At 39.7% G+C, this 23,788-nt stretch overlaps 2 protein-coding genes across 2 annotated transcripts in view; one reads left to right on the top strand and one right to left on the bottom strand.

Moving 5' to 3' along the window:
- RASA1 (RAS p21 protein activator 1) overlaps positions 1-13,109 on the bottom strand; it is a 53,139-nt gene extending 40,030 nt beyond the window's left edge. Inside the window, exon 1 of the mRNA XM_065740525.1 lies at positions 12,719-13,109. Within this exon, the coding sequence (XP_065596597.1) occupies positions 12,719-13,080 (362 nt within the window). The 5' untranslated portion in view covers positions 13,081-13,109. The remainder of the gene's footprint in view (positions 1-12,718) is intronic.
- Positions 1-23,788, top strand: part of CCNH (cyclin H) — a 475,189-nt gene that overhangs the window by 51,174 nt on the left and 400,227 nt on the right. The window lies entirely within an intron of this gene.

The following is a 23,788-nucleotide window of genomic DNA, read 5'->3' as shown; positions in this document are numbered from 1 at the left end:
AGTCTATTTTAAACTAACAATGGGCTCACTCAGCTTTTATTTGTTCCTACTTATCACCCACTTAAGAAAAATAATCTCAGCTTCTTTGAGAGATGCATTATCTTTTGGTGCCAAACTTAAAGGTACATTTTCAAAATCTGGACAGTACAGTGGTTGTAAGAAGAACACAGACAACTAAAAATATATTAGGAAAACAGAAAAGCATGATTACTCATAAACTAAGTGTTCATCTTGTGAAATGGAGTGAGATTTCTCACAGTAATAGTCAGCAACACAATGCCAACCTGGATGCCAACACTTCAAGGCCAGGAGCTCTGAACAAAGAGGACACCCTCGCAGCTGTTGCCCTGCATTTAACTACCAACTGAAGGTAATGTACAAATGCCAGTAGAGCAGACTGTATACACAGCAGTGATAACAGAAAACAGCGCGAGCGATATCCTCAGGAAGCGTCTGCAGATAGCACACATCTTCAGAAAACAGGATATAGACTGAAGTACAAGCTTCTGAGATACCATTACAATAAGCAAAACGCTTGTTGGGAAACAACTGCATTTTTCCAGACACCGAAGTTTCATCACTAAAGAAACACTTCATTCAAGCAAGATAGCATGGAAGAGTGCTGATAGAGTATGTTTTTAAAAGCACATCTTATAATTCACCCAGGTATCACTTGACCTCCATGAAGAGGTACTCTGCAAATTTTATTCACTGCTTTCACAGAGTTTAACAGTAAACATGAATAAAGAATATTTTACAATATCGTCATAGTTGATCTCAATTATCTTTTTTGGTACGTATCTAGTGGTATTATCTTTTTTTTTTTTTTAAATGCTTCCTAAGGCATAGGTTGGTTTTGTTGTGTTTTTTTGTTTTTGTTTTTGCTTTGAAATACATCCACAGATCCTTTTTCTTTCAACATTAACTAGAGTACCAAATACAAATTCATACTAGTAAAAAATATCATAGTTTATGGTGTGATATCAGTTATAAAGGAACACCCACCCAACACACAATGCTACCTAAAAAAAATACAACAGAAACAACCAAAACTGTGTAACCAGTCCTACTCACTGTAGTTTCAGTTCACAGAGAATAAAGAGTATAGGATGACCTGAAGCACAGGCGAGATCCTCCAACTTTCATCCTCAATCAAGCATCTTCAGGAAGCCTGAGTTCAGTTTCTCCAAAATGCACCACTGAAACCCACCTCTGCCTCTTGGGAGGCTCTGCAGCCCTGGGACCTTTACAGGTCACAATAACTTCAACATTTTGCAGCCTAGCTTAGTGTACATGTAACTAGACGCAACATTTAAGATCTCTTATTAGCAAATACCCTCTTCACAAGCCTAAAACAGAGTCTGACTTACAGTATACTACAAAGTTCATGATAGGAATTAAGGTTTGGATAGGAGGGTATGAAGTGCAAAAAAACTGTGCAGCTGCTCCTGGACAAAAAGTTGCCCCTCTGGCTCAGACTCTTTACTGTTTATGCACTCAGAACAGTAATTCACTACTATTTAGATGTATACTCTTCACCACTGACAAAGGTGAGACCCCTATCACTGCTAGTCAGTTACTTCTGCATCCTTGCCTAATCTCATCTAGTAACACTTTTATTTTCAACATTAGGTTTCTAGTTTTTTAAATGCTAATAATATGCTCTTTTATTTTTTACTTTTTTTTTTTTGGTGTTTGAGTTAACATTAAGCAACACTAAATCAAACAACAGTGATCTGACAATAGATGTCCGTAAGGCATGAAAAGAGAAAATATAAGTAGTCTTGTCACAGAAGGTTATGGAGTGATTCAACTACAAAACATCTTAGCAGATTTGGATCATGGTTTTGGTTGCTATTTCCACGACCACCTGTTTAGGCACTGCTGTAACAGACTTGTTACCCACACCATGACCTTTATTTTTATTCTAAGAGATTATCAATTACAGACTTCCATGTTTCACAAACTAGTCTGACGATGTGCAAGAAAATGCTTCCATGTGTTAGTTTAAATCAGAAGTAGTGTATTCAAAACTCCAGCCCTATGTATCATAATCTTAGTTACTGCCTGCAGACAAGGACAACATTTCATCATCACAAGCAGCTTCTATAAAGACACAAGCACCATCCATGCAGCTACACAGGAGAACGCTGCTGGCAGTGCAGCCACAGCAGAGGAGCAAGCACTGCCACGTCTGGCCAGCAGAAGAGCCCAGCCATTCCTTACATAGCACAGAAGAAGCAGGGCAGCAGACACCCAGTCATACCTGTCTCATCAAACCTAGCCAACACTTCATTCTGGGAGCAGCAGTGAGATATCCCTAAACAAGCTGATGGTACAGTAACAGGACTTCTGCTACAAAGTCCATCCAAGAGACAGGCTGCACAGCAGACGGGGGAGTTGCCATCTGGAAGGAGGCAGCTGCTACTGTGTGTGGAAGCATGACACATTGTTCAACCAAGTACTTTTATTTGCATATTTCCTTTTTAAATGCAAGAAAAGAAAACCCAGATTTGTTGTTCCATTCAAGCATCTGTGCTGTTACAGCATGCTGCAGTTTCAACATGGAAACAAAGGAGACCAGGAAGAGGGCAAAGCAGGAAAAAGCACTGAGGGAGTGCAGAAGTACTTTTCAGCAACTTGGTAGAAATGAGGATAAAGATGATAGCTGGAGATCTCCCTGCTTCCACTTAAAAACTTATTACAGTGCGGAGGAAAATCCATCATCAAATGTTCTATCCACTTCACTCAAAGCTCATACTAGCCACACACCTTGCTGCTACAACAGAATCCAGAACAAACGGAGGATTTCTAAGAGATGTGGTCAGAACTCCCTTCCCTAACAATATTCAATCAATAGTTTAGTACTTTTTACAAATTACAGACTCTTGTTATCACCTCCAGAGGCCACATGAGCTGTGCTCCCTTTGTAAGAAAAAGAGAGCAAAAGTATGATTACCTAAGACTAGGAAAATTCTCAACTTCAAATGGCACAGTAATCTCAAGTAGTATCACGGACATAGATGAAATCAAAACCCTCAAGGTATCTTGCACTCATTTATTTTATTCCATTAACACCAACCTCTCAAACTTTCCATTCTTGGTAACTAACAGCTTCAGACCTAACACTCATATCCACTGTTTAAGACTCCTTTCAGACTTGCCAGTTCCTCACAGTTCGAAGCACATTCTTAGTGCTACCATTTTCACCCTGATGCTGCTTTTTAACACCTTATCCTCCATTTGTCAGATTCATAAGGCAGCACAGTATGAAAAGCTGCACTACCTCCTTTATGTACACTATTTGCAAAGATTAAGCAGTTTCTCTCAGATCTTTATAAATTCACTGCCTAATTCTGTCTTGCTAAGTCCATCACCCCACAGTCAGCAGTTTATGACAAGGTCTTTGTGTTTCTCAGCAGCACAAAAAAAACTTACTGACAGAAAAGCTCTGCAAACACGGATCATTTGATACACTGATTGTTCCTGTAAAATACTGGAAGGAGCTGAAACTAACCTAAAGCCATGTAGGTGTTCTTTGTCCAGTATGCATGAAATTGGAGTGTTTGGTACTCTTGTGGGTTAACCAAGGGTTTTAATCCCTTTTGCACACTCATGCATTTTTGTACATAGAGGTAGAATGCATGTAAGCCTCATGAAGAACAAATCTGCTTATATCACTTGACTGTTTCAAGCCTATTTATAAGCAGTTAGTAGAAACCAGAGCGATACTGCTCTTGAAGAGTAGGAATGAAGCAACAGACATCAGTCCCACAGCAGGACTTGCACATACCTCCAAAAGCCACTAAAACACTTCTTGAAGAACATTTACCAACTATGGACTTGGGAAAAAAAAACAAAAAAAAAACAACCCCAACAAAAAATCTCAGTACATCTTAATACAAAGACTAACCAGGGCCAAAAAAAAGTAAGCTTACATTCAAAAGGCAATAATTTCAATAATTTCATTAGGACAACTGAAGTTCTACAAGTTTCATATTTTAAGGATAAACAGTATACTTTTAATATGACAGTGATGTGACAGCAGTGTAACAGTAAACAAAATAAGGCAAAGAAGTATTTCCAACCCTACCTAGCACTTACTAAAAAAGACACCATCTGCTATTTCCTTTTTGCAAAATCAACCAATAAACAAGTGAAATATAGCTAAATACACTGAAAACCAGTTTGCATTTTCTTAGCAAAAGGTCAATTCAGATGTGAATTCAGAACTTAATGCAGCTTTTTGAAAGAAGTTTCTCATTTTTAGTAAGTTATTCACTTTTTCATGCTTCCCACTTGTGCCTTCTGGTCAAAGAATGGCCTTTTTATGTTTAAGCTAAGAGTAATGTACAGAAACAACATCAATATTGTTATGCAAATCAACAGATACTCTTTGACTACAACTAATCAATTTTTAGGATAACAATCACCTTTTCTGTCAATAATTCCATGAAATGCATCGATAGTTCCTTAACTTTCCTCTTCCCTCCATGCATCTTACCCTCTCCTGCATCCTGACTTCAGACATTCTCATCATCCTTTTATTTTCTGCCAGCTTTGCTCAGAGTCATCACTAACTGTAACAGAAATTCTCTCCCTCCTAGTGCCAAACCTTGGTTTTCACCTCCAAGACAGCAGTACAACTCTGGCTTAGAGTCCAAAGGAACCAGGCACAGCTTTCTGCTCTTTGCTTCACTCTCACTTTGCTTTGCCTGCTATGTTTCCCTGCTTCTTGCTCATGGAGAACAGTTGCTCAAAGGAGAAAACCCTGGCAACTGTAGACTTTCAAGCTAGGAACAATGCATAAAGTAAAAGATGTCCAATGCCTCCCATGTACAATACCAATGACAGTGGAATATAGTCATTAGCATACAGTTCATGCAACCACTGAACCTAACAGTACGACATCAAATAATCTGTGTAGTGCTAAGAGAAAACAGGACCTGCTTCAAATATTGCATTACAAAACAAGTACAAAAGAGGCTATGTTATGTTTTGGAAGAATGTGAGTATTTCATACCTATATCTTTGAAACATTAAAAATGACAATAAAGATATCCACAGGTCCTTAAAATACATAAAAACCTCTCAAAGGAAAAGTCTAGTGAAAAGTGACTGAGAAATAGCTGCGGTTTGAACAAGTTAATGTTTGTAATTTACAGTATTCTAGATTAACAAAATACCCAAATATGAATCCTGTTATTTATTAACAGATGTAAATGTAGAAAATGAACTGATTTACTTCTGTTCTTATATTTCATACACAAAAGGCTACTGCAGTTCATATATAAAATAACCACACAAAACCCTGTAAGCCACAGACAAAATATCCTTTTGTGCATGTACTACGTGCGGGTCAGCATTTATATATATATATATATATATGCATAATTTTACAGGAAACAGGTGGACTTAAAACAATAATAGGCCAAATATTTTAGGGAAAAAAAAAAAAGCTTAAATAAATCCTCACAAAATTACAGGATTCTTGAGCTGATTATCAAAGACTGACTAAACCCCCATGGCGTTTCGAAACTACTTCAGGAAAGAAAGCAGTGTACTCTACGAGGGGAAGTGCACAGAAGGAACCCTTGTGCAAGTATCTCCAAGTAGCTACAGATGAGAGAAATCATATAAACACCCCTGCCGAGGCAAAGGCAGTAATCTTTAACAGAAAATCATAGCACTGCAAATACTCCCTTGAAGTTGCAAAGTCATTTTCTTCAAATACATGCAACTAAAATATCTCTACATTAGGATGTATATTCCAACCCAAGGAAAGCTTATACTTAGAAAAAAATAAAATAAGCTATCACTCAAGGATGGTTGAGTACTACTGTTTCAGTTCAACAAAAATGAAAATCCTAAACAAACAAAGAAATTGAAACTTCAAGATGATAAATCAACTTTTTTGAAGTGGGGGCTTGATTACAAATGGTGATTTCACCATATGTGACAGCTCACCACCACCATGCTGTTCTTGTACTCCACAGAAGGAGAAAATGAAATGAAAAAGACAGGTTGAGCCATGAACAGAGATCATTCAACTAGCTGCCATCACAGGCAAAACATACTCAGCATAACAAGGCTAATGCAATTTATTGCCTACTGGTAACAGATTTGGGCAGTGAGAACTAAGAGCAAGTCAAATATATCTTCCTCCTACCCAGCCTCTCCTACCTCCTCCCACTGGGCAGCAGATGGGAACAGGGAATGGGGGCTGCAGTCAGCCTTCACTGCTTTATCTCTGCCTGCCTTCCGTGGTCACTGTGCCCTTGTCCTCCTCCTCTAAAATGTGCCTGGATCTTTCATGTTTATTTACCAACAGTGGCTTCTATACAGCCTTTGAAGTACACCAATTAAAGTAATAAAAAGATAACTTGAAAGGAAAAGGTATATATGGCAAGCAAACTGATTAAATAACTAAGCAGCACTATTAACTATCCTAGATTTTATTTAAAAAGCAAACTCTTGAGCTTTTACAGAAGAAATGAGATTTGTCTACATATAAATAATGAAATATTCTATTTATTCTCCTAAGGATTTTTTGTATTTTAAAGCCTTTACTATTAGCTAACATCACTGAAGTGATTTCAGAGTACTTTAAGCAAACAAGTCTCCTAACAGTCATCTTCAACTGAATAATCAGCATCTTTACACAGAATCATAGAATTGTTTAGATCATCATTAGGAAATGACTACTGGGGACCATCTGGCTTTCCTTCCATCCTGTCCTTCAAGCAGGTCAGCTATAGCAGGCTGCTAAGTGCCACAGTCAGGTTACAAGCATCTTCAGGGATGGAGATTTAATAACCTTTAAGGCACCCTGTTACATATTCTGACTAACACCAAGGTTAAACAGAAAACAAACTTGTTATCTGCATTCAAATGTAATTTCAAGTTTTTAAATGTTTCCTACATCCTCCTGTCCTGGCAGTAGGCAGCAAAGAGGAGAGCTTGGCTCTCTTATTTTTGCTCCCTCCCATCATGTATAAGATGGATAAGATGTTCCTGAGTCTCTTCTCCAGCCAAAACAATCCAAGCCATTACCTTGGTGGTCTTGCACTAGACTTGCTCATGTAAGCATGTGTTTCCCTTCTACAGAGAACCCAGCACAGCACCTTAGATGAGCCTCAGCAGCACTGAGCAGAGGGGAAGACATGTGAACAGTGGTTCTTGTAATGTCACCTGAGACATCACTGATTACCTTTTTTTTTTTTTGCCACTAGAATACTTGCTGTCTGCCAGGACCACTTGGTCTTGATGCTAATGTGAGGAGCTGCTTTCCACACCATCACCCTCCTGCACGTACTGGTGCTAGTCCTCACACAGGACAGATTATCATTTCCTCTGCTGAACTTCAAGAGGTCCCACATCAGTTCAGCTCATGCACTGGATGTACCAACCTTTTGGTTTTGTCATTGTCTGTGAACTTCCTGAGAATGCACACTGTCCCGCACTGCAGCCAATAACCACAACAATAACAGTATGGGCTCTGGAGTACAACCTGGGGAACACTTATTTTCATGTCACTGATCACCAGGCCGCTTTGGCCCAACTTCTAAGTTGGCTTTTCAACTCACTGAACTTCAACTTACCTAACCTGTACACTGCTAACTTACTTGCTATATGCTGTGGGAAACAATGATAAAAGTCCTACTAAAGATGACGTGAAAAACGTTCACTAAACCTCCCACATGCACCAAGCCATGGACCTCACTGTAGAATGCAATCTGGTTTGTAAAGTCCAATATTCCACTCAGAAATCCATGCTGACCACTATCCATTGCCTGCAATACAAAACACAACATAAGGACAGAATCAAGTGGAAACAAACTTTTTGTCCATTCTAGAGCAGATGTTTTATGTAAAAAGTAAACATTAAAGGCTGTCTGCACATACATAAAACAGGAGAAGGAATCTGACAAACATTTAAATGACACATTTTATTGCTGCTGAACATACTCTGGAGGAAGGCAGAGGAACACAGCATCGTTTCACTGGGATACCTCTTTGAAGCACAGGGATCATGTTAAAACATGATGCCTCCTACGCTGCCCACGAGTGAAATAAATTCCAAGATTTCTTTGTTTAACTGTATTAAAGGAGAAAGAAAGATATGGAATAAAGTGGTAAACTAATGCAAGAGTATGATAACAGATGGGATCTACATCTGAAGAGACTCAAACCCACATCAGCAAATTTGTGCTTCTCCCCACTGCCTTTTAAAACAAGAAAAAGAAAACATTTAAACAAGAAAAGATGAAGGAACATGGCACAATACTGTTTCTCAATAGGACAGGCCAGCAGACGAAGTCAGTCAGTCCCACACTAATATTCTGGAAATTGATATATGACAAAATAAAAACAAAGTATAAAAGAGAACATTCAATCTGTAGATGAAGTGACACTATCTTATAACTAGAAATACCAAAAATTCTTTGTCAAACCAGCATCAAATGCTGTTCTACTTTTGTTTCTCCTTACCTAAAGCTTCTTTTTATATACATATATATCACGTCAGTTTACTAACTGCTTTGCTTCCTTTATATGGTTACATGCAATTCCGCTCTGCTGCTCTTAAAATACACTGAAGACAGCATTCCTTGTACTACACGTCTAGCCATAACTAAAACTAGACTTCTTCAAGTCTATTTTGTAAGCAGATAATTCAGTACACTAATCAGCCACTCTAGATGATCAATTTCTTCATGCTCCCTATAGAAGGTAAAAACCTCATTTTTTGAAAGAGGGTAATTTAGCTGCTAACTACCTTCACATTAAACAGAAATGGAACCTCTAAAGTCAAGTTACATTTCATCCCATTTTTTGATGTTTTTACAGTATCTATCTAAATATGCCAACGTTATTTCCCCTAGGTTTTCACAGCAACAGATTTATTCACTGGCATTGAAAATAGTTCTTAACCACTATTTCAGAAACAAACAAAAACAAAAAAATCATGTTATTTTCTTATTAGTTACCCAAAAAAACAAATGGTACACAACTCTGGACTTGCCACCTTTGACAGACTTACCTGAAGAATGTGGAATTCACTCTACATTCAGACATAAAAATATTATTTCCTGCAATCCTTGCTTGTATACTGTCTCCCTACTCATCTCTCCATTTTCAACTGTATCTCACTAATATATTGCCTGAACAGAGGGACTAAAGATATAACTGCTTTGGGTAAGCTCTTTTTTTAACCAGATAGTATTTTGACAGTGTTGCATTTGTAACATTGTTAGCTTTCAATTTCAACTGAATCCAATTTAAAAATGTTAATTGTTTAAAAAACACTATATAAACTGTTAATTTTGATGAAATACCCAGTAACTGCTTCTGCTGCCTTAATGGAACAAAGAGATCCCAACTGATTTTGCTAACTAAGACTTTAAAGACCCAAATGTCTAAGCTAATTCATGTATCACTGGTTTATTACTAAATTAAGTAGCATTACTAATTTTGAAGGCCAACCCCTTACAGCATTTCAGATCTCCATCAACCTGTCAGTGTGTTTTGCAGATGAGGAAAAAAGCAGAGAAAAACAAAGAACAAAATAACACAGAATTGCCCATTTAGCATCCTGTGCTTCCCAGCCAGTATTAAACTACAACGTAAATATGCTTCTGCTGTGCTCCAATGTAATGGAAAACCACACATGCACGCTGAACAGACAAGTCCTGAGTCAACCTCACTCAGTATCAAAGAAGATGAACATCAGTGCTATATGGAAATTTTGAGTTTTTGATTACAGAGAACCTGTTACATGCTGACAACATCCTTCCAGTGCTAGAAAATCCAAGAGAACTCATTAAGAGAAGACTTGTTCTCCTTTTCCTTAGGCGTGGAAAAGACATTAAGAGTACTTATTAGGTGCCTGCTATCAAAGATGAACATATCCTGACTACTCCAAGCAATCTGTATTTACAGCATCCCGATGGGAAGCACAGAACTTATATGTTTCATTTCCCATCATGTTAAGTACACAGTGTTTAAAAACTTACTCATACAAAAAAAGTGTGTCGTCTAAAACTCTTCTGTGGTCCCAAATTTGCAAACAGAATTCACTCAGATTTACTTAATTTACCTTGCAAAGCAAATTAGCACTCAAAAAGGTTACAACGTTGTGCTCAAGTTTATACAAAAAGCTTTGTTTCATTTCAGGCAAAAAAATAAAAAATAAAAATCCAGCTTTAGACTGAAGCACAAACTAGGAAATACCAGTGGCAGCTTTTACCAGATTTTTTCGTATGGAGTCAGTAACTAACAATTAAGTAAATCCTGAAATGCGATGCATGCCAAGGTAAGGCAAAGAAGCCCAGGGAGCGTTACTGTTGTGCAATAAAATCTCTTTCCATTCTTGTACAAGAGATAATGTCACTTTAAGCAAAGCCAAGAATGACGAACACTTCCAGTTTTCTGAGGTGCATAAGTTATTTACAAGCAAATAAAAGCAAGAAACAAAACTGTTTGACTAAAATCACAGAATTATCCATCAAGCCAATCATGTGTGCCTCCCATAAAAACTGAATGAATTAGGAGGAAGTGGGAAAGGGTGGAGCTGGCAGTTGCATTTAAACAAATGGAACAGCAGTTTTGTAATCATATCCAACTGGACAAATTCAATCCTAACTATAAATTCAATTTCCCTGTATAACATTATAGATAACATTGATCTTTGTAATAAACCAGGAGTTTAATTCCTTAGAAGCAGATGGTATGTCTGCAAAGAAAGGGCTCTTCCAAAACAAAACAGCAGGACTGAGAGGATGCAATTTACTACCAGCATATGGCCAATCTGAATGACTTAAACAAGAATGGTGAAAACTGACACCACAGATGAAATGAATGAAAGAGAAAGATGATTCTATTCGATCTACTTAAGATTTTATTTAAAAGTCACACACCAGGGGCTACATTACAAAGAAAAAAACTGCTAAGAACATGGAGGTAGGAGGTATGTATACATTTTCCAAAACACTTTATTTGTTGGACTTTTTTTAACAAAGGATTCCCCAAAAGGAGAAAGCTCAACTCAGAGCTGTGCCCTGGTTCTGCTAAAAAACTTCAGTCTCCCTTTTGTCTGAATAATGTACGTGGCACTGTTAAACAGAGCAAATTAGGGCCTACACAGCCTTCCCCTCAACACAGACTTGTCAAAACACTTAGGCAGACATCACTCCAGCACTTCAGTCACCGGACAATGGTCTGACTGAAAATTCGACTTCCGTTTGCAGATGTCCTAAGTTACTTAGGATCAAACAGGTGGTCGTTTATAATCCATCACCCCACTCCCTAAAAATATTTCCAAAAAAGACTGCTTTCTCTCTATGACAAAAATAACTGCATCTAGTGGAGGAAGCAGGCTGATCTACCAGAGAGAAAACCAGAAGCTATCTATTCCAGCGATCTGACCAGACAATAGTGAAGGAGCAATTTTGCTTTCGTGTGCCTCTATTTCCCTCCTGATCCTCTGTCAGAACTGCCTGATCATATTTCCAGCTCATGAGAGACGCCGAAGACTGTTCAGTCTGCACAGAACAACATCTAAAGTTAGCAAACTTCCACAGAAAGTCAAGAAATCAGCAGATTACTAGAATGACTCCGTAACATTACATTTTATGTCCTCCCAATGACAGCAATGGCTCCCGAAATCACACAGATCTATGAATAGTGCAGAAGTCCAATAGTGGAATTAGGAAAGAATGTAAGAAAGAATCCAAATTCAGAGGGGTTTTCAGGTCATCCTTCTGATCCATGCCTTGAAAACATCTGCCAACCCTTCTGGTTTCATAGAATCAGAGCTGATTCTATGAAATAAGAATCAGCTCATTAAGGCTGGAAAAGAACACTACAGTCACCTAGTCCAACCATTTCAGTACCTTGAAGCCTTACGTTATCAACTATCTTCATGAAACTTCAGGAACAACATATTTCAGGACACTATTTGGTGCAACCAACGGAGCTTCTGAAGCAACTTCATTTTTCAAATAACCAGGCATCCTTTCAGAGGGTTTGCATCCTAGCATAGGGCTTGCAGTGCTTTACACAAACCTGCAGACCTCCTGCTCTTCAATCTGTGCATGGAGCGCTCATTATTACATGAAAATTCCACATACCATTATTTGATTCTCTACTTCTACACAAACTCTGCTCAGAGTGCAGAACACCGTGCTGCCAGCATTTCACCTTTATGGAAGAAAGCTGCTTCACCTTTATGGAAGAATAAGAGAATGAAATCCAACAGGAGGTTTGCGGGATTTTCCTTCTCACCTGCGCCTTCTGACTACACGCAGGCAAACTGAAAACAGCCTCCTTTTAAACTGGCTGAGCAGCAAAGTCGGGCACTATCCTACACGAACAGCCCGCCCACGATTTTAAAGCCGAGGAAGGACTACACTCGCTTTAAACCCGCGTTCCAGAGCAAGCAAACTTCACCCTCCCCGCTCCAAGGCAAACACGTGCGTGCAACCTCACAGATATGAAACGAGAAAACTTTTTTTGTCTCCTTATAAGCAACGGAACGCCAAACGGTGACACGGGAGAAGCAGCGCCCGGCAGCACGGCGAGGTCTCCGCCCGTTACAAAGCTACCGCCGCGGTCCCGGGGAGCCCCGGGGCCTCCCCCCTCTGCACGGACACGCACGCGGAGCGGAGCCGCGCTCTTCCTGCGCTCCGGGAGCGGAACCGAGGGGGGTGGGGGTACTTACTGGTTGGTGGGGGGCGCGTTCAGCGGGATGGCCACCTCCTCCTCCTCGTACTCTGGGCCGTCCAGCGAGTCGCCCTCGTCCACGGCCGCCAGCCCGCCGGCGGGGGGAAGGGGCGGCGGCGGCGGCAGCGGGGGAAAGGCGGCGGTGCCAGGCTCGCTGGGCGGCGGCGTGGCCAGCAGCCCCAGCGCCGAGCACAGAGCCGGGCCGGAGCCCGGGCTGTCCCCGCCGGAACCGGAGCCGGGCGGGAAGGGGCCCTGCAGCCCCGGCGCTTTGCCGCGGCACTGCCCCTGCTCGGCGGCGGCCGCCGTCCCGGCCGAGGAAACCGAGCCGCCGTCTTCAGCCCCGGCCTCGGCCGCCATCATGTTGAGCCTCGCCCCCTCCTCCCCTCCCCTCCGCCGCCGCAAGCCGGGGAGGTGGCGACAAAGGGGCCCCGGCCCGCCCCGCCCCGGCGGGGAGCGGAGCCGGGACGAGGGCAAAACTCTCCCGGCGGAGATGGGCCGCGAACAATACCCGGCTGGGCGGGGGCTGCGCGCTCACGGCGGCTCCGCAGGGCCCCGGCGCGGCTGCCTCGGCCCCGCCGGCCGCCAGGGGAGCGGCTCCGCCACCCCGCGCGATCTCCCCGCCCCCGTGGGCCCGCGAGTGGGGAGGCGAGCAGGGAGGGGGAGGGACGGGTCGCGCATGCGCGCCTCACCCCCGCCTTGTCCCCGCGGGCGCGTGCGCCTAGCGCGGTGTGTGGGGAAGGGCGGCGCAGGGTCCGCGTGGGAGTGGGGAGGCGCGGTTGAGGGGTGGTCCCGCACTGCGCTGGTGGGACGGGGCGGTTCGGAAGAGAAATAAAAGATAGCCGGAAAAGCTACAGGAAATAAAAGCGAGGGGAGGCGGCAGGTGGTGTGCGGGCCGCTGGGGCCGTCATTTGTTTCTTGGTGTTTTTTTTTTTTCTTTTCTGTTTACTGCTGTTTGCTTTGCCTTGCAGGTCTCTAAATAAAACAGTTTTAGCACAGGCTCGCTGTAGAAGTGGTATTCCTAAGCAGAGAGCTGCAGTGTAAATATTGATAAGGTTGCCGTAATGAGGCAGGCTTTTCTAAGCGCTTTCAAGGCGTCAGCATGTGTATGTGAGCGTGGAGACCTGGGCATCTGTGGTGGGAATTTCCTGCAGCACCGGAGTGATATAGCTGCAGCACTCCTTCCAGAGATTTAATCTGGGGAGAGCAGTTCTGAATTTGGCAGGGGTTCCACAGCAACAGTGCTACTTGTGAGCTGCGCCAAGTTGTTGCATCCCTGCCTCTCGCACGCTGCTTCTTTGCCAGGAAAGTCATCTGTCCCAGGTCACTTGGTGACGCATCCCTTGCATTTCCCCTTTTTGAAGGCTTCAGTAAATTCCAGGCTTCAGTGGGGCTTTATGAGATGTGTTTGGGTGAAGAACAAGTGTAGCAACACTTTCCTTTGTGCTTGTGCTCAGATCTGCTTTTAAAAAACTTTAGGTATAAATGTTGTGGTATGACTCCTTCATCCCCGCTTTGGGTGATGCTGGGCTAAGTTTTCTGAGGAGAGCTTTGTGCATTTCATGTTTTTGATGTTGTAAGTAGTGTGGTATTTCAGTCCCTTTTGATGAGTCCCCTGCACGCAGTAAATCTTATTGTTTTCAGAAACAAATAGATATCACAGTTTGATACTCAGCATCAGCACAACATGATTTTGAATCTTAAACCTTACGTTAGAACAGCGAAGCTCAAAGTCGTCCTGGACTGCCATCATAAAAACATGACACAAATCTTGTTCCTTGCTAATCTGGGTGTAGCGTTATTTCCTTCCAGTCAACCTGCTCATGAACATTGATGGAAATACTTTTTCTGCTGTTATTGACAGCTTTTCTCAGGATCTGTTGTTGCAGTTTTCATGAGAATTAGCTTTGAAAAACGTGGAATTTCTGTGCCGTACATTTTAAATGTTACACAGAGCTTCATAATTTAAGCAGGGAGTAGTTTCATTGTTAACTTCTTTAAATCCATTTATTTTGAGTGTAATAAACAGATGTCAGTTTATCCTACTTATTCCCACATGAGCAATGAATTCTCAAAGTACCATGTATTTGTACTGTGTTTTTCTGTTATAAGATTTCTGACCTTAGACCACTAGTTCTTGTCATCCCACAATGTAAAGTGGTAACATTGTGGGCTTTGTCCCCCTCTCCTCTACCCTTGTGAGGCCCCATCTGGAGTACTACATCCAAGCCTGGGTTTCCCAGTACAAGAAAGATGAATAGCTGCTAGAGTAGGTCCAGAGGATGGCCACAAAGGTTACCAGAGGGCTGGAGTGTCTCTCGTGCAAAGGAAGGTTGAGGGATTTGGCCTTATTCAGCCTGGAGAGGAGAAGGCTCTGGGGAGACCTTACTGTAGTCTTCCCGTATTTGGTGAGAGTATATGAACGGGAAGTAAACCAACTTTTTACAGGCTCTGATAGTGATAGGAAGAGGGGGAATGGTTTTAAACTAAAAGAGGGGAGATTTTGATTAGATGTTAGGAGAAAATTCTTAACTCAGAGAGTGGTGAGGCCCTTTCACAGGCTGTCCAGTTAAGATGGATGCCCCATCCTGTGGGCACTTAAGGCCAGGTGAGACAAGGCCCTGGGCTGCCTCATATGAGTGGTGGTGACTCTGTCCGTAGCAGGGAGTTGGAGCTGTGTCTTGCACAGCCTTGGGTCAGTACAAACTTGGAACTGTGTTTTGTTTAAGTTTGTCACATCTGGTGAAGCTGATCAGTAAGTACATGTGTGTCTGGCATTACCGTGATAGGCTATTTGTTAGGAAGTTGCTGTCTATAAACTTGGAGCATATTTTAGGTTAAAAAATGATGTAGAATTAAGTTTCAGACAGAGTAGTGCCATGCCATCTTAGTACACAGGAATCAACAGGAAGTCTGCTTTCAAGATAGAAGTTGCAACTGTCCCCATCCATGTTCTACCTGTAAAATAAAGTGGCAAATGCAAGTGTAAACGAATGTTGGGCCCATAAAGTAGACCAGCTATGCAAATAGTCTATTTTTTCAATGGAGATTCTGTTTCAAGAGTTAGTAACAAGCTAGAAAATAAAACAAAAGAATACATTCTATTTGCTTTGAAGATCTGCTTGTGATTTCCAGTTGTGATTTTTCATATATGCATTTTTTTTTCTTGTCAAGATCCTGTCTGATAGATTGGCTGTCTTTTTTTGAGATATAGTAGTTACTTAAGCTGAACTGGCATTATTCTATTTCCTAAGGGTTAAAGTTTTGTCTGTGAAAGACTATGGAAAAATACCCCCTTAACTTAAGTAGTACGAGAACAAGTGCTGCTTGAATGGTCTGCGAGCCTTACATCAGTTCTTTAACTCCACATTGCTGCATATTTTAAATGAGAAAGACCTATGCATTTCTACTTGTCTGTATTTTATATTTATGCCTTCACATATGAGCATTTCTCCCCTGAGGTATTGATTCAATTTATAAAATCACTGACCAGTTAATTTTTAATAAGCACAAAAGTATCCTTGTTTTTAGATGCTGATTTGTTACTGATTTTTTTCCCCAAAATAGAATTAAAAAGGACAAACTTCTTTTTTTTTTTTTTTTTTTCCATTTTGAATATGAAAATATTTTGCATGTAATGTTTTTCTCTGCTGCATTAATTTTGGCTCGTGTCTATAAAAGCTTGCATTAATGAATGACTGTGAGTTTATGGACCATATCTCTGACAGTTGGTAGACAAAAATGTACACGCTGAGGAACATCTTTGTATTTTTGCAGCTGTTTAGGTGTCCTTTGGATGTTTATATAGGTGCTTTTACAGGAGTGGGAGAAAGGAAAAATTGATGAGAATGAACAAACAGGAAAATGTGATTACAGTCATAATACCTACAGAACTTCCTCTCTCAGAACCATTATGTAACCATCGTATGGGGGACAGCCTTTCATTTCAGGCTGGAATAATTTTTCCTGCATTCACCTTGAGACTGAAAGAAAAATTTAATGGCAGTACAGAGGAACATATCTTTTACATTAAATTAAGTAAGCTAATTTCTCAGTTTGTGACTAATTGCAGTGGTTCAATGTAAGTCACCTACCTATATCCTGTATTTAAATAAAAGGTATTTCTTTCAAACACAGCTAACAGGTGTTTATGGAAATAAAATCATATTCATCTGTAAAAATAATTTTTATATATATATATTACTGAACAGCCTCATAATCTGCATCAACTGTAGAAAATATCTATTTCTTGATGTGGCTTTAATATGGCTATTAAACACCTATATATTGATCTTTTCAAATTGTGTTTATAGTAGAGCATTTAAAATAATAACAATGAAAATAGTTTATCTTTCAATTTCAAATTTGTAGTTCAATTTCCAGTTACAAAAAAAGATTGTATTCAGCTCCTTTGGCCTGATATTTTCAAAAAAAAATCTTCATGAACTTTTGAAAACTTAAAAAAATAAATAAAAAATCAGGAAAGAAGTTACTGTTTCATGTAACAGATATGATTAGCCGTTATATAACTAAATCTAATTACATGCATATCAGGTCTGCATGAAATCAGAAATCATAAAAAAATGGCTGCTCTCATGTTGCCAACAAAATTCATGTGTATATCTACGTACAGTACAAAAAATAGAATTTGCATGTGAGCCATGAAAAATCTATTTGCAAAATTGTTATGAGTCTGAGGTCACATTTACACATCTAAAGTATCTGTTCTCTACAGGGAGATTCCTGTTTCCTTATGGGTATGTATATATTGCTGTGAAACAAGTTCCTTCAAGTATTATGCTGAGATTGCTCAGATGTCCTATTAATCTGCCTACAGCTCAGTTCCCATATGTCTCCCGTCCTACACTATGCTTATCATTTGTGAAATCTTCCTAAAGTCGGCAGAAGAGATGTTAAAATCCACTGTGCTAAAACCAATCCTTAGCTATTTTTGGTGTGGAAAACATGAATGTAGTTACACTTAACTAAGACACAGTATTTTAAATAGCAGAAGTTGCTAAGTGATATGCTACTAGGTCTGTGTTAGATGATGGCCCAGCCTCTTCACTTCCCCACTTTAATAAAGCATTAATCCAATTGTGTACTCTTATTTCTCCATCTATTACTGTTCTATTTAACACTTATAATAATATTTGTTTGTATGAAAGTAATTTAAGCCATTTTCATTTCTGTTAATGACTTTCAAATAAGTTCAACAGTCAGAATCTGAAGGAGTATTAGTAGTCTAAGAATTTAGTCTGTTCAATTTAGTCATTTCTATTCTAGAGTACATACAGTCTATGCTCATTTCAGAATATATATAGCCTATACTGATTGCAGAATATATATATTGCTAGAGCTTTTTCCAGAGTAGTGTAAATATAATGACACATTATTTACTCTAATGGATTTCAATAATTTTTTTTACCAAATACTAGAAGTACTGAAAAAGATAATAGCTGTCATCCCATTGTTCTGTTTAATTCAAAGTCACCTGACAACAATTGTAATGAAATCACTGAAGCTTTTTACTTTGAAATGAGCAGAAGTCTAGTATAGATGCTTCAGCATTACGTTCTTAATGATTAAGAAGATGTAATGATAAAAAAACATCCAACTTACGGAAACTGCTGCTGAATGGTAATTATTTTTGCAGCAGCTAGTTATAAACAGTATTAATTACACTTGACATTTAGTGGTAACTTTGCATACTGAATATATTTTTCTCAGATTTTGCTAGAATGTGCTGATGTGTAGTGAGTTTACTGCTTCTGCAGATTCCCATGAATATATCTGCAGCTTTCATTGATGTAGTGCAGTTTGCAGTTATATTCATATCCTTGTAATCAAAAACTATACACAGGTTTTTCTGTCTGTGTGTACGAAGAAATGTGGAATGTGCAAATGCTTAGAGAAACCTCTGCCCCTATTCCAAAAACTTGACCATTGAAATGTGCAGTATATGCATTGAATTTGCAACAGGAGCAGGGATTAGGACAGTAAATGGAAAATTAGGGGAGGCTATGTGTTAGAATTCTTCTTTTTAAACTAATGAGCGTTTGCAATGTTAGGAGGTGTTTTAAAACCATGAACTCTCTTGACACATATGAGGAATAAGCACATTCAGACCATGCACAAAATGAACGCACAGTGTATGTGATGAAATGCCCCAAATTCTATAAAACTAAGAAAGAAAATAATTTAATATTCTTTGAAAAGAAGAGAAAGCTTTAAGGTTAGATTTTGAGAGGCTTTGCTTTCTGAGAAAAGGAGCTTGTAACTGAAAGAATGCTATGAGATAAAAGTAACTCAGCTTTTGATGGTCAGAGAGTCAAGAAAGCATGCAGTGAACACTCAGCGTCTCTCTGAAATGGAGAGTAAAAACTGTAGGTTTTCCTCTGCGCGTTGTGAAACAAGCTGCAGCCTTTTTTAAACAGCTTCTGTTCTACTGCAGCTGTTTTCTCCGTAGGGAAGAATGGGTTCTGGCTCGTGGCTGAATTCGTACACAACAGTCAGCAAGTCCAAAAAGAATAAAGTTTGGCAAATTTCTGAGGAGATTGAATTTAACTTTGTAGTGGAGTTAGAGGTGGCAGTAGAAGTGCGTCTTTAATGGTGCATTGTCTTTGTAGGATTTTGAAACTACTGCTCCTTTGTTTAGAATCTGTTATTCCCTGTAGAAAGAAACGTCTCTTTAGTGACGGATTAGGTCATGTTTTGCCTACACAAGAAAACAAAGTTGTCCCTTCTCACTAACAAAGGGTGCTTCTTAACATCTGTGCTTTTGAGTTTTTGTGTATGAGTAGAGGCATTGTGTATACCAATCACCTCCTACTTCTACCTCCTACCCATGACTATCTTTCAGTGTCTAGCAGTTTCATGCTTGGAGTTAAATGCTAATTCAGAAAGTTAGGGGCTTGCATATATGAGAGATTTACAGCAGCGCACATGATACTGTGCTTCAACTTAAGTGTAACTTGCATTTCTGTAACCAGATTTTCCTCCGTAAGATTTATTCTTGTGGGAATGAAGAGTAATTTGCATTGAAATAAATTAGTTTAGTTGCATCTGTGCCAAACTTTCTAGTAATTCTGCATTTGCTTTCCTGTTCTGCTTTCTCACCCTTCCAGCCTCTTTACTCTCCTAACCAGCCGATCCACCTATTGGTATTGCCATTATTGCCCAAGGAATAGATCACCTGAACAACACAGAAGTCTGGTGTGACATCTGTCTGTATGCAGGGCTTGGCAGTATTCTGCCTTTCTAAGTTTAATGCTTTTAATATCAGCACAGCTAGCAGGTATACTATTTTAGCTAGACTTCTGCAGAGCAAAGATTATGAATTGTATTATCATACTAGGAAAAAATGAAACCAAATCCGAGGTATCAGATACAGAAAATTTGACATATTTGTGGGTGGTACAATGGCACTAGAGAAGCAAAGTCTCAGATGAATTGCATTATAATGCTCTCATAAAAATAAAGTGCTGACAAAAGGGTAACAACAACTAAGCAATTCCATAAGCAAGAATTTCTTCTGAATATCTTCTGTGCATTCCTGTGCCTCTTATATCTTCCCACATCATGACCATCCCTTCTTTTCTTTCCTTCCCTAAACACCCCCTGAGGAAAATACAGCATAAGAATTAGCTCTTTAGTTCTGAGCTACATGTTGGCTATTTGGTTGCAAGCCAAGTGCAGAAGAGGGGCAGATCAAAGAAAGAGCTGAACTAGATGGCTTTCTTGGTATAAAGGAAGCAAGAGGGAAGTTGCTTTTCAAGGTCTTTCACCTTACTTGAGTTTTCATGAGTCTTCTGTAAAAATAATTACTTCTGACATATTATAAAGATTGGGTCAACATTGGGCCAGTGGGGTAGGCAAACACATACCCTCATTCACAATCATATTCATTTGCTTATGTGTACCTGTATGTTTTCCGTCCCAAAACAAATTTCTTCAGTTAATTGCTGCTGTTTATCAAGAAAATCTTAACCGTTCAGTTAACAAGTTGCCTTTTTTTTTATTGACATAAAATTCAAGCTTTTCAGATCAACAAATACTAACATTTTTATTTGTTCACCTTACAAAAAAAATGGCAGCAATATGAAAACTTAACATTGACGATCTGTCAAGTAGAATATTTATAAATTGTCAATTACTAAGAAATAGACAGAAAGAAGAAGAATGCATCACAGTAACCACAGTGATGGCAGGGACATAAATTTCAGCAACGAAATAAAGAACTATAGCCATGAAAACTAGACACAGAGGTGTTTGGTAGAGATACCAAGCAGGTAATTAATATTCTTGGAGCTTGTGGCCCATCTAGTCACCTTCCATTTCCTCAGAAGGATTCTGCTACAGTCACAGCGATCTGTTGTGTTCACTCTTATAGACATGCTAACTCTAAGAAGACTTTCTAGAAAATAAATGCCCACCAGTGTTTAACTCTGGGAAAACATATGAAAAGTCATGCTTGTTTTTCAAAGTAGTTACACAGACATATTGTTGGCAGACTAAGAGAGAATAGCATGCCACATCTTCTCAACTCTGCAAAATTTTTTCCATTGCTTTTCAGAAACTATGATGGACTGAGCATTTGCTTGTAATTCAAGGCAGGTATTGCTTACTTCTGTAAGGCAGGAGCCTTATTCACTTACTTACTATCCTAACTACACTTAATACTTGGCTGTCATTTTCTCAAGAGCATACACTTCTATTATCCTGCATCTCCTTCTGTGACAGTGAATTCTTTTTCTGACTGATAAAAGGTTCTGTCAGCTACTGATAGACAAAAAGCAAAATCATTCGGAATGGAAGAGGGGTCATATAATAGAATCATAGAGTCTTTTGTGTTGGAATGGACCTTTAAAGATCATATAATCCAATTTCCCTGCAATGAACAGAGGCACTTACAACTAAATGAAGTTGCTTAGAGCTCCATCCAGCCTCTCCTTGAATGTCTCCAAGGACAGGGCTTCCACCACCTCTCTGGGCAACCTCTTCTAGTGCCTCATCACCTTTATTGTGAAAAAATTCTTCCTTAACTCCAATCTAAATCTCACCTTTTTAAGTTTGAAACCATTTCCCTTTGTGCTGCCACAACAGACCCTGCTAATAAGTCTGTCCTTTTCCTTCTTACAACTCTCGTGTAGATATTGAAACACTGCTGTTGCATTGCTCTGGAGCCTTCTGTTGTACGGACTGAACAGATTTTTGTGGCCTTTCTCTGGTTGCGTTCCAACAGGTCTGTGTCTCTCCTGTAACCGAGGACTCCATGTCTGGATGCAATTAGGGTCATCAACCTGCCACACTTCTTTTGACACAGCCCAGGATACAATCGGCTTTCTGGACTGCAAGGTTGCATTGCTGGCTCATGTCCATCCTGTCTCCTTGTTCTTGTGTAGAGCAGTTGCTAGTGAATACTGTGGCAAAAAAGTTCTTGAATACCGCAGCTTTCTCCTTGCCCTTTATTACCAGCCTGCCTGTATTATTCACTGGGGAGGGTACGCCCTCCTGGAATTTCAACATGCCAACAACATTCATGTCCAAAGCAAAACTCTCTATCAATAGTTTTTCAATTACAACAAACAGTTGAGAATGCCTGGAAATTTCAAAATTACTTTTTTTATTTTTATTTTTGGCTAACCTGAAGTGATGCGTATGAAACATAACAATGGTCAGAATGCACTGAAGATGTACACCTTAGTGTATGTGGACTCTGAGGGTTATAAACTGGACGTGGGTTCTGTTAATTGTATGAATGTATCTGGGGGACAATTGCTAAAAGCCTTAAAACAGAAAACTACCTCTTTAGTAGCTGGATACAACTCTCCTCCAAAAGAAACGTAAGTAGATATGTCCTTGACAAATTGCTGGGAGATCCTTAGCAGCAGTGGTTGGGGATTGAATGCATGCATTAATTGTTTTGAATCAATAAACAAGTGGCATTCGCTTGCCATCTCATGTTACCTGTGTTAAAATTTATGAAGATTTTAAGTAAGATGCTTTTTGTAATGTTTTTAGAATTTCACTTGTAATTACAGAACAAATGGATCACTGACAAGATTCTCCCTGTATGTGGTAGAAGCAGTCATTTTGAGATACATGCACATGACATTTATATATACTTAAGAGGAAATCCCTTGCATGTGGAATCAGTGACCCTCAGCAAATAACAGCTGTTTGCTCGATCTGCTCCTCCTCATGTGCTTTCATCAATGCTTTTATTTTTAAATACTTCCCCAGCTACATCAAGACCAGCAGTTGAAGAAACAAAAGAAGAGGAAAAGAAAGAAAAAAAGATTGAAAATTTTACTGTGTAGTAATATTGTAAGATTTTGCTTAAATTAATAGCATAATTGGCTATAATGATATATCTGACATCTGCAGTCTCTCTTTCAATTGTGAGATGGAAAAATAGACAATTAGAGTAATTTCATGCAGCCCGTAATACAACTGAATAGATTTCATTTGGCCTGAAGTATCTGGAATAATGCTGAGTATGCAGACAAAATTGACACAATTACCATGCTTAAGTTTCATGCACAATGCATATAGTAAAGCTCATTCAGTGTGCAAAGGAACTGGTTCAGATAATGCATGCAGAATGCCTGCCTATATGTTTTCTCCAAATTCAAGGACACGTGCAAAAAGTAGTGTTTACTACTTAGTCCACATACAATTCCACATAACTTTCAGGGACAGGGTGTAAATTCATTGTCAAAAAATATTTTGCAGTTCATAGAGTTAGGATTTCTTGGCCTCTGTAATTTTGAATTTGTTGTGCAAACGAATTATTGATGGAAAAATAATTCACATAATATTTCCCAGATGTTAATACAAAGCATACTGCCACACAAGCCATTTAAGCATGAAGAAATACAAGATGAATATGAGCATGGTAATCACTATTAAATCATAGAATCATGGGATGGCTTGTGTTGGAAGGGTCCTCAGAGATCGTCTAGTTCCAAACCCCTGCTGTGGGCAGGGTTTCCAACCACTACATCAGACACCAGGTGAGGCTGTCCAGGGCTTGAGGGCCTCCAGGGCTGGGGTATCCACAGCTTCC

The sequence above is a fragment of the Cyrtonyx montezumae genome, unplaced genomic scaffold, assembly GCF_038088225.1.
Source record: "Cyrtonyx montezumae isolate F1298 unplaced genomic scaffold, pur_monq_1.0 scaffold_27, whole genome shotgun sequence".
In the NCBI taxonomy this organism is placed as follows: domain Eukaryota; kingdom Metazoa; phylum Chordata; class Aves; order Galliformes; family Odontophoridae; genus Cyrtonyx; species Cyrtonyx montezumae.
The sequence above is the reverse complement of the archived record's forward strand: the minus strand, read 5'-3'. Positions and strand labels throughout refer to the sequence as shown.